This window comes from Anabrus simplex, chromosome 6, assembly GCF_040414725.1.
Source record: "Anabrus simplex isolate iqAnaSimp1 chromosome 6, ASM4041472v1, whole genome shotgun sequence".
Taxonomy (NCBI): domain Eukaryota; kingdom Metazoa; phylum Arthropoda; class Insecta; order Orthoptera; family Tettigoniidae; genus Anabrus; species Anabrus simplex.
The window spans coordinates 281385460-281397465 of NC_090270.1; the positions used below are offsets into that span (position 1 = coordinate 281385460).

At 44.8% G+C, this 12006-nt stretch overlaps 1 protein-coding gene across 1 annotated transcript in view; it reads left to right on the forward strand.

Moving 5' to 3' along the window:
* Positions 1 to 8619, forward strand: part of LOC136875983 (transmembrane protein 26) — a 135865-nt gene extending 127246 nt beyond the window's left edge. Inside the window, exon 6 of the mRNA XM_068228288.1 lies at positions 8568 to 8619. Within this exon, the coding sequence (XP_068084389.1) occupies positions 8568 to 8619 (52 nt within the window). The remainder of the gene's footprint in view (positions 1 to 8567) is intronic.
* The last annotated feature ends 3387 nt before the right edge of the window (positions 8620 to 12006 follow it).

Genomic DNA, 12006 nt, shown 5'->3' on the forward strand with positions numbered 1-12006 from the left:
ATGCCTGCACACGGTAACTGAGTCTGTACAACAGGCCTGCCCAACGCGGCGACCATGCGCACCATGGCGCCTCTGGTATACCTTTCTTTAGCGCCGTCGAATGTAGACTTCATTTTAGCGGCATTACCCGTAGCTGAAAGTTTAGGAATATTTTTGAGCATACAAGTAATGGTTACGTTGTTCCCACAATTCTGACTCACCTCTTTCTCTTCTTAGTTTCAGCTGTACACAGACCACACCTTCTGGTATTTCAAAATATTCTCTCAGCTGCTGTGTGCTTTTGAAGTACACTGTGTATTGGGACAACTCTGTACATTACAATCCCTGCCTTCCCTTGAGTGCTAGGTGTTGTGGAGTAAGGCTGGGGGACATGGGCGCCCATACGACAGTTTGTAAGGCGGGCGGGGGGGGGAGGGGGCAGACCTGGGGGTACGTAGTATTTTTAATATTTTGGCGACTTTTATTCTGCGGTAGAATAACCCACAGTATTCCCTACCTGTTGGTGGGGGACGGTACTACCGTTTCTACGTAATACTGACTTTTAAATCATTTTCTTGAAAGGAAAACTCCTGACTACATCAGATTTTTGCCTTTCCCTGAGAGCTAGGTGGGGGGCGGCCCCAGCTGGGCGCCCTTGCTGGGGGATGAAGCCAATATGTTGACATTTGTTATTTGCCAGTTAGAACGCCTTTCAGGAAACGACCTCACTGTTAATATTTTTCTTACAAATCACTTGCTATTCACGGCTTTGGAACAGTTTCACGGAATCCTCAGCTGAATTTGGATTGTATCGTAACAAGAGGCAGTGTGCTGTTTATGGATAAGTTCATTGTATTTACTCTTCTTTAACTTAGATTTAAACTTTATTTATATTCAGTGAGGAATTGAATTTTCACGACCTCATTTTTTATTAATTTTGTTAGCGAAAAGTATACATCACTTATTAATTCACATTATTACTTTATACAGAGATTCTAGTTATGACTTAATGGCTACGAACCTACAGTTTTAATAGTGAATGTGAGGAGCAATACTGTTTCTGTTCCTCAACCGGTTAACCGATTAATCAAAAAGTCTGATTAACCGATCAATGTGCTTTAGCCGATTAATCGAACCGATCCGATTAAAATTGTAGTGTGAAGAAGTTCTTTTCATTTGTTTTTAAATTAATCAATACAACTTCCCCCATGAAGAAGCTGTCTCAAGGACGAAGTAGGCTATAACAACTACAAAATAATTATGTCTTTCAAGTCATTGGGAAATTTGCTAGAATGTGCCAGATAGAAATAACAACAATGACAAAGCTCCGATATAAATCTGAAACATAGCATGATGTACATCTTGTCAGATACTACAAATATTATTGCGGAGTATCGTTATTGAATCTCGTATTGCGGCGATAGCGATGTCATGAACTCATGTCCGGTTGAGACCAAGAGACTCGTGGCACAAAACTTGTGTATTGTGTTGTTGTTTGCCATTTGGTGTGCAAGCCTCAGCTATTGTAGGCCTATGATTGACTGGTCATTAAAGTAAGCTGGTGGTGATATCTTTCCTTCAGAAAGGTAAACGCATTCATACCTCCTTAATTGCTTTTTAGTAAAACGAGGCTTATGATCATTGCTTTTACAAACTATCGGAAATGAAATACTGATGAGGCTATTGTAGTATATTGCTGATCTTTAAAAAACACAGTCTAGCGGCAAAGTGGATAGATGTTGGGAAGGTACTTGAAGAGACTGTCATTAAAGGAATTTCCAGGCAATGTGCAAATGGACGGAAAGACACAGAACAAAGTGTGACAACTTAACCCTCGCTTCGTGTGTTGTTGTTATTCAGAATTCGCATTCAATGTTTGAGAACTTCCTTTACAAACATGGCTTATGAACCGATGCGAGGAAATTTTGGTGAAATTTCCGGATTAAACAAAACGACTGTTGTAATGTGAAAGACAGAAAAAACAGTGTTTTGTAAAAATTGCGGAAAATCGTTCAGTTATGCTGGAAGTACATATAGTCTTCAATAATATCTTAAACGTATTCTTCTTCTTGATAGTGGCTTTACGTCGCACCGACACAGATAGGTCTTATGGCGACGATGGGATAGGAAAGGTCTAGGAGTTGGAAGGAAGCGGCCGTGGCCTTAATTAAGGTACAGCCCCAGCATTTGCCTGGTGTGAAAATGGGAAACCACGGAAAACCATCTTCAGGGCTGCCGACAGTGGGATTAGAACCCACTCTCTCCCGGATGCAAGCTCACAGCCGCGCGCCTCTAACCGCACGGCCAACTCGCCCGGTTTAAACATATTCATCCCTTCCAAAGTGTATCTATCAATGTCACTACTAGTTCATCTCTTCAGTCAAAGTTGGAACACCTAATAGTGAAGCCTGTGTGCTCTAATACGGAAAATGAAATTACGAATAAACTAGTGAAGTGACTTGTGCAGGAAATAAATAAATAAATAAATAAATAAATAAATAAATAAATAAATAAATAAATAAATTAGATAATTAATTAAAATAAATAATACCAATATGACAAGTTGTATGACGTACAAAATTAAAATTATTAGATGAACTGAAACGAGCAGAATTTAATAATTTCTCGGGGGATTTTTGGCCTTCCATATCTAACCGTAGCTGCTGAATGTGATGTTAACCCTCTCCCGCCCATAGCGTAGTAATGCGTAGCGCGAAAGCTTAGGGCCTCCCGCCCATAGCGTAGTAAAGCGTACTTGTACATCTAGTCGCATGTATGAGCCATCTATCGGCCGATAGACAAATATAACTTACTGTTACTAGCATGTGCACTTCCTAGAGACCAAAGATATTAGTTTTCTTCTTTTAAAACCTTAGCAGGCGTATTAGAACACGAAATACGGAAGGCAGTGACATATTGTAAACAAACACGTCGACGTTTAATTCGCGTGAAAATATTTTATGCGATACGACATTGAACGTTTGGTGAACGATAATTCTGACTGTGAAACTGTTAGTAGTGGCTCAAGTGAACTCAGTGAAGTGGAAAGTGAAAATGAAAGTGACGATATTTCAGGAAATGATGACGTACACATGCGTGATGACATAGATTGTAGGCCTAACTTTCAGTGGACAAATACATTGTCTTACGTCCAACCGGCGGACTTTACTGAAGAGGCAGGACCTTGCCATTCTCTTCCTGTGGCTAGTACAGCATTAGAGTATTTCATCCTTATATTTTATGAAAACATTTTCGATTTAATTGTTCATTAGTTTTTGTACAATATACATTTTTATAAATATCTGCATTATCATAATGATGGCTGAAAAGAATTGCTTTAATTCTGGGGAAGACATGCATTTTAATATGGGCGGGAAAGGGTTAATAACGACTTGCTCCTCCGCGAGTCTTCTAAACGGCAGCAATACGGCGGGGCAACGACTCTACGAAATGAAATGGCGTATGGCTTTTACTGCCGGGAGTGTCCGAGGACATGTTTGGCTTGCCAGGTGCAGGTCTTTTGATTTGACTCCCGTAGGCGACCTGCGCTTTGTGATGAGATTGAAATGATGATGAATACGACACGTACACCCAGTCCCCGTGCCAACGAAATTAACCAGTGATGGTTTAAATTTCTGACCCTGCCGGAAATCGAACCCGGGACCCCGTGTGACCAAAGGCCAGCACGCTAACCATTTAGCCATGGAGCCGTACAACGACTCTACATGGTGATGGAATCGTTCTTAAAGGAACTGGAACCATGCATCTTGAACTGCTACCCACAATTGGTCTTGTGTAGTTTGTGCGGACCGAACTCGATAGCTGCAGTCGCGTAAGTGCCGCCAGTATCCAGTATTCGGGAGATAGTGGGTTCGAACCCTACTGACGGCAGCCCTGAAGATGGTTTTCCGTGGTTTTCCATTTTCACACCAGGCAAATGCTGGGGCTGTACCTTAATTAAGGCCATGGACGCTTCCTTCCCAGTCCTAGCCCTTTCCTGTCCCATCGTGGCCATAAGACATATCTGTGTCGGTGGGTCGTAAAGCCAACAACAAAAAAAGCATGGTTTGTGCGGGGTTCATCGAGCGTACATCAGCATCGACACCATTCCATAAATTGGTCGACTGGATTAAAATCCGGAGATCTTGGAGGCCAATCCATGGTCGTAACTTCAGTAGAGTGCTCCTCCAACTACCTGCGTGCCATCACAGAGTGGTGACACGGCGCATTGTCCTGTTGAAACATGGCATCTCCATCAGGGTACTCTAGAGCCAAAATGGGGTGCAGATGGTCGGAAAGAATGTCCACATAACGTGCACCTGTCAGTGCTCCCTGCAGCCGGACATTGGGGCCTAATTGCGACCATGAGAACACCGCCCAGACCAGAACTGAGCCACCTCCCGCCTGGACACAACCTTGTTGACATGCACGATCCATAGGGCATACGCCACACGCTCACGCGCCACGATACAACTGGAACCGGGATTCATCGGATCAGACCACACGCCGCCACTGTCCCTTGGTCCATTGCCGATGTTCGTGGGCCCATGCAGGTCGTGACCTCGGAAACCCGAATTCGCGTGTAATCACCGCAATGCTATGACCCATGCACCGTGCGCCGATGATCACTCCACGTTCAAAATCGCTTAACTCGAGACATGTTGCATCTTCACCACACTGGTGTCCGCGACAGACTGCTCACCTACGCCGCAGCTAGCCGCAACGCTCATGGTCATACACAGCACAATTTCTAATGGGACACCACTTCCCGTGAATTTCGGCCACTCACTGTATGTTAGTGAGTAAAATGCTAAGCCCGGCTTGTTACACAGTTTATTACCGAAACAAATAAAATGTCTAACTATATACAGGTAGAAACTGTAAGAGCTTTTTTAAGGCCGGGCAGAGTGGCTCAGACGGTTGAGGCGTTGGCCTTCTGACCCCAACTTGGCAGGTTCGATCCTGGCTCAGTCCGGTGGTATTTGAAGGTGCTCAAATACGTCAGTCTCGTGTCGATAGATTTACTAGCATGTTAAAGAACTCCTGCGGGACTAAATTCCGGCACCTCGGCGTCTCCGAAAACCGTAAAAGAAGTTAGTGGGACGTAAAGCAAATAGCATTATTATTATTATTATTATTATTATTATTATTATTATTATTATTATTATTATTATTATTATTATTATAGCTTTGAGGTCGAAATAACGATTAAGTTAACAGTGTAATATAAATAAAAAAGTCTTGATCTCAACCTTGGATCATTCCATATCAAATAGGGACGCCTTGTACTCGCAGTTTCCATCAAATCATATTAATCTGCTACTCCACCAATCATGATAGTGGAACGAAATAATCCGAAATATGATCACTTATATCTATAGATTGTACAGAGCTGTTCACTCCGACATCTAGTAATAGCCACAGCAGAGAGCCGCTGTAATTGTTTTCTTCGTCCGCCAAGGAGATGACGTCTTCTCTTAAGAATGTGTGCAAAACGCAGGCAGCCAAAACAATTTTCTCAACATGCTCAAGTGTTAGTTGTGCCTTGCTTGTAACACTATAGAAACTTGTGTATTTCAAGACCAAAGCAATTGTCTGATATCCTACGTGCTTTGCTATGACTCATTTCCTGTCAGCTGAGCTCGTGCTTGAAGTCTTACGTAGTCGATAAATCTTCAATAGTTCATCTCTAAGTATAACTTGAGTAACAGATGATTTGTCCCCGGGAACGGTTTATCTTCTGGATCTCCAACTGATCCATCTCTTGGATTTGTACCTAAGGACGGATTGACAAATATTCCACTGTTAGAACCGTAACCGAGCGAGAAAGTGGCTGTGTGGTTCGGGTCACGTAGCTGCATTCGGAAAATAGTGGGTTCGAACTCCACTGTCGGCAGCCATGAAGATGGTTTTCCGTGGTTTCCCATTTTCACACGAGGCTGTATCTCAATTAAGACCACTGCCCGTACCTCCCTAATCCAAGGAATAATTAATCCCTCCCAACTTTGTGCAGGCGAAAACCTATGTATTGATGGGACGTTAAAACACTCTCTAGAAAAGAAAAAAAAATAACCATCTGCAATGACAGGTATGAACATGCAATTGATGTCCACTAATGCTAGGAACAAAATCTTCTTTACCAATGGCGTCTCGTGGACAAAGTAGCTGGGTGCTCACACTAGCTGAAAACACGAAATTAAACAATAGAGGAACTTAGTTCCATCTTCATTTGTACAGGAAAGGCATTTCCCTTTATTTGTGGGCAGCAAACTTCTCGCTCACCCTGAAGTAGAAATCTTTCACCTCCCGAATAAGACGCTTTTCGATTGCCAGCGTAGCCAGTGCTTTGACGCGTTAAGAGTAAGAATATAATAATCCTCCTATTTATACGGTTATGACGCAACTTTCAAATCGCGAACACAGTCTGACACATGTGAACTTCAATAGAAAACACAAGCGCTACTGAAAGCCCACAGCCTATTTCCAGTCATTGCACCGGATCAGGAATGGAGAGGATAGGAAATGTGCCGGCTGCTGAAGCCTGTCGCACTCCTCTTGACTGACCGATGAAATGAAAAGATATTGGAGAGTGCTGCTGGAATGAAAGATGACAGGGAATACCAGAGTGCTCAGAAAAAAAACCTGCCCCACCTCCCCTTTGTCCAGCACAAATGTCACATGGAGTGACCGGGATTTGAACCACGGAACCCAGCGGTGAAATGCCGGCGTGCTGCCGCCTGAGCCACGAAGGCTCAAACAAGCGCATGTTCATGCTGTCTGGCGTACAAACTTAAGCGCAAGTCATAAGTATTAACCTAAAATTTCCAGGAAAGGGATATTTTTTTAATAATTCGTTAGGGTCTGCCACGTTATTTTTTTCTTATCCCACTCTTTTAGCACCGAGCTCGATAGCTGCAGTCGCTTAAGTGCGGCCAGTATCCAGTATTCGGGAGATAGTAGGTTCGAACCCCACTGTCGGCAGCCCTGAAAATGGTTTTCCGTGGTTTCCCATTTTCACACCAGGCAAATGCTGGGACTGTACCTTAATTAAGGCCACGGCCGCTTCCTTCCCACTCCTAGCCCTCTCCTGTCCAATCGTCGCCATAAGACCTATCTTTGTCGGTGCGACGTAAAGCAACTAGCAAAAAAACAAAAACAAAAAAAACCTCTTTTCAGCAACCGCGTTAATTTTACTACACTTGCATACAAGATCATTTTGTTTGTTTGTTCTTCATTGCTCAAGTGTATAAAAGGGACTCAGCGAGGGATCCCACCTCTACCGCCTCAAGGGCAGAGTCCTGAAGCGTGAGACGTTGGGTTGGGGTATACAACTGGGGAGGAGGATCAGTAGCTCGCCCAGGCGGCCTCACCTGCTATGTTGAACAGGGGCCTTGTGGTGGTGGACGGGGGGGGGGGCGGAAAATTGGAAGACATAAGCAAGGAAAAGGGAAGGAAGTGGCCGTGGCCTTAAGTTACAGTAGGTACCATCCCGGCATTTGCCTGGAGAAAAGTGGGAAACCACGGAAAACCACTTCGAGAATGGCTGAGGTGGAGATCGGACCCCCTCTACTCAGTTGTTTTCCCGAGGCTGAGTGGACCTCGTAACACTTTTCAAATTTCATGGGAGAGCCGGGTATCGAACCCAGGCGTCCGGGTATGGCAGCTAATCACACTAACCACTACACCACAGAGGAGGACAGTTTAAATGCCTGCAGACAGTAGCTGAAACTATATTAGTAGTAGTAGTAATAGTAGTAGTAGTAGTAGTAGTAGTAAACACAATAGATTTTTGAGGTTTCCATATACCGGGCGAGTTGGCCGTGCGTGTAGAGGCGCGCGGCTGTGAGCTTGCATCCGGGAGATAGTAGGTTCGAATCGCACTATCGGCAGCCCTGAAAATGTTTTTCCGTGGTTTCCCATTTTCACACCAGGCAAATGCTGGGGCTGTACCTTAACTAAGGCCACGGCCGCTTCCTTCCAACTCCTAGGCCTTTCCTATCCCATCGTCGCCATAAGACCTATCTGTGTCGGTGCGACGTAAAGCCCCTAGAAAAAAAGAGGTTTCCATAAAATCGTATTATCCCCGGTTGAGCTATTTGTGGATACAGCTAGTCACCAAGCTGATGCGTTGGAGTAATTACGAATACAGTACATTTAGCAGATTGGTTCATCATCGAGTTGTAATGATGTCTCCGCACAATATAAATTTAGAACTGTACGGTAGGGCCTCTCAGGGCGCATGCACCACTGTGCACGGTGCAAAAGATGACTTCGCTTGGTTGACCAGAGTGCAGACCCCCACTCCTCGATTTGGAGCAATAGCGCTGTCTCTCTTTTTTCCCACGCCTGTCTCGCTCGCTCCGCCTGTCTCCTCTTCCTTACTTGCTCCGTAGCGCTCCAAATCCGAGCCGAGTTGAGCCGAGTAGCCCCGAGATGACGCGTTGATCCGAACTGAGCCGAGTGGGACCGACGCACGGTGCACAGGAACTCTGCGCCTCAGTTTGCACGCGAGACATTTTGGGCGTTTGAGAGGCCCTGCTGTAAGGTCTAAATTTTCCTTCATTGCAATTTGTGTATTCATGTTACAGGGCGGATGTTCGCCCCCGCAAGAGGCGAGACGACGAAGACGATCGTACATGACAGCGTCGTGCAGCCATAGCAGCAATATTCATCATCTACGCGGTGATCCTGGCCCTCAGTATGGCGCTCATCTACGCCGGCATTTCGTCTGATGGAGTGGTGGTAGCGAGGAAGACACCGGTCTCCCATGGCTAAAACACTCACAGTCCCTTTTCCCTGGTATTCAAAAGACGGTCACACTCTACGTTATTTAAAGACTATATCTTGGTCCAGTGACCCAATAATTGATACAACGGTGCTAAATGTAGCATAATTTTTATGAGCAGTAGACTTTCAGCAAGGCATTTTTTTAGATAGAAAAAGGAACAAAACTCATCCTAAAGTAGAAAGTCTCGAAGGCTAGGAATATAGTGGAGCTTCGATACTAGAGATGAGCCGAACTGTGCGTTGAGCCAATAATAATAATAATAATAATAATAATAATAATAATAATAATAATAATAATAATAATAACCGGGCTGAGCAGCTCAGACGGTAGAGCCTTCTGACTCCAAGTTGGGAGGTTCGAACCTGGCTCAGTCCGGTGGTATTTGAAGATGTTCAATATGTCAGCCTTGCGCCGGCAGATTTACTGACATGTCAAAGAACTCCTGCGGGACAAAATTCCGGCAACTCAGCGTTTCCGAAAACCGTAAGAAGTAGGATGCTTAAAATAGGTACTGTGGACGGTTAGAGTAACCAATAAAAATGTCTTGAAAGTATGAACAGAAATTAAGAACTGTTGGTTAGCCTCAATGTTGTAAACATTCTGGGGATATGAGCTACAAATTTTAGGTAAATAAAATATAATATAAAAAAAGGAAAACGAGTAAAGAAACAAGCAATTTTAGGCTGTTTATCCGGAACTGCATTTAAGCCGGAAGTGATTTTTGTTATAAACAAATTGGTTATAGAAGGCAAACCATTAATATCCATGTCTCTATTTTCTACATTTAGTACTTCTTCTTTATCTGTTTACCCTCCAGGGTCGGTCTTTCCGTCGGACTCAGCGAGGGATCCCACCTCTAGCACCTCAAGGGCAGTGTCCTGGAGCTTCAGACTCTGGGTCGGGGGATACAACTGGGGAGGATGACCAGTACCTCACCCAGGCGGCCTCGCCTGCCTTGCAGGGGGACGGGAAGATTGGAAGGGATAGACAAGGAAGAGGGAAGGAAGCGGCCGTGGCCTTAAGTTAAGTACCTTCCCGGCATTTGCCTGGAGGAGAAGTGGGAAACCACGGAAAACTACTTCGAGGATGGCTGAGGTGGGAATCGAACCCACCTCTACTCATTTGACCTCCCGAGGCTGAGTGGATCCCGTTCCAGCCCTCGTACAACTTTTCAAATTTCGTGGCAGAGCCGGGAATCGAATCCGGGTCTTCGGGGGTGGCAGCTAATCACACTAACCACTACACCACAGAGGCGGACACGTATTATAATACATTCCGTCATAATATTTTGTAACACACTGAAGGAAAGAACAGAGAACAAAGGGCTATATTCTTTAATCACAGCTCACCTACAACCTTATTGTAACTGCGTACCACTGGTCGATTTCTCATGTCGCACTGCTAGGCTCGCAGCTTCTTAACGCCTCCAGAAATGAAGCTTCGCTATATTCGTAGCCTTGGACTGGGGTTTCTTTCTTGGCCCTTTCTCCATTACCTGGGATAAGAAACTTGTACAGAAAGCCCAGGTTTACGGTCGGATGCCCTTCTTGATGCCAACCTCATGTGGTGGAATATGTTCAATATTGCGTGTTTCTGTGGTGATTTATAGAGTGATATGTTGTATGTAAATGAATATGATACCCAGTCCCCGAGCTAGAAGAATTAACCAGGCGTGATTAAAATCCCCAATCCGGCCGGGAATTGAACCCGGGCTCCTCTGAACCGAAGGTCGCCATGCTGACCATTCAGCCAACGACCCGGCTTCATGGACTGGGATTGTTGCGTCATCATTAAACTTATTTCTCGCTTCTGTTTTAAGATGCAAACCATTGTTAATAACGAGCTTCTTCTACTACTTCTGATGCCGTCTCCTCAAAGAAAGTTGTTGAGTACGTTTATCGATGTTGTGTGCTTCCCGTACCAGGGTTGCTGTATTGCGGATGATGAACTGCTGTCTGAGGCTTCACACCTATTCTAGACTTAACTAAAGTTGGTGTATGACAGGTAAGGTTGGAGGGAGGAGCACTGCAGGTGCCATTTCACGATGTTGCCACATTCCTTTCTACATTCTCTTACCCCTCGCTTCCGGCTCACTTGTTCCCTCCCCCATTCTGACCGCTGTGACATGAACTGGTCTTTCTTCACATTCTTGTTTTACACTGTAATGGGAGTGATCGCAAATGGGACAAATTTTGCTGTGACTGCTTCGTCTCATGTTGCGTTATTTTTGCTTTGCTAGGGGTTTTACGTCGCACCGACACAGATAGGTCTTATGGCGACGATGGGATAGGAATGGCCTAGGAGTTGGAAGGAAGCGGCCGTGGCCTTAATTAAGGTACAGCCCCAGCATTTGCCTGGTGTGAAAATGGGAAACCACGGAAAACCATCTTCAGGGCTGCCGATAGTGGGATTCGAACCTACTATCTTCCGGATGCAAGCTCACAGCCGCGCGCCTCTACGCGCACGGCCAACTCGCCCGGTGTGTTATTTTTAACAGGGACCGGTCTGATATGCTCAGACATTAGAGTGCTGGCCTTTGATCCCAACTTAGCAGGTTCGATTCTGTCTCAGGCCGGTGGTATTTCAAAGTGCTACAGAACGTATTAATCAATAACATTATTATTCTTTGACAGGGGTGGTACCTATAGCCGGACAAATCCTTCAACGTGCCCTTTGTCCTATACTTTGTCTCTGTACACCTTATTGGCATAAGTACAGGACGTAAAACAAATAAAGAAAAAGTGAGTTCAAGGGGAAAAGGGTGCGCAGGGAGGACGGGGGGTCATAAATCATGTGTACTCTTTTCCACACCACCCAGCGGTAGAGTACCTGGCGCGTTTCATCGTACTCGAAATATAAATTAAAATGCAATGATTGTACGTACGTACGTAAATAGTATTTAAAATACAGTTAGAAACTTACTAACGGCCACAAAACAGAAACAGAATGCCGCTCACACTGAACTGCTTGCGACAAGATCTAACTCAAAAGTGAATTGAGAGGTTTGGTAACTCCCAGCAAGACGAGTTGCCCAGAAGTTTTATCTCCATGGCAATCGCAGTCGCCCCACCCTCGTTTCCATGGCAACCATACCGCCACTCCCTTTATCCCGCCCCGGCAGGCAGTAAACGGACCTCCTTCTAAGAAATGTCATACACCAACTTTAATTATTACTAGTATAGAACAATGTTCTCCGCCCACGCCCAAGTTTCCCTCCTTTGATCAGTTGCATCGGACTG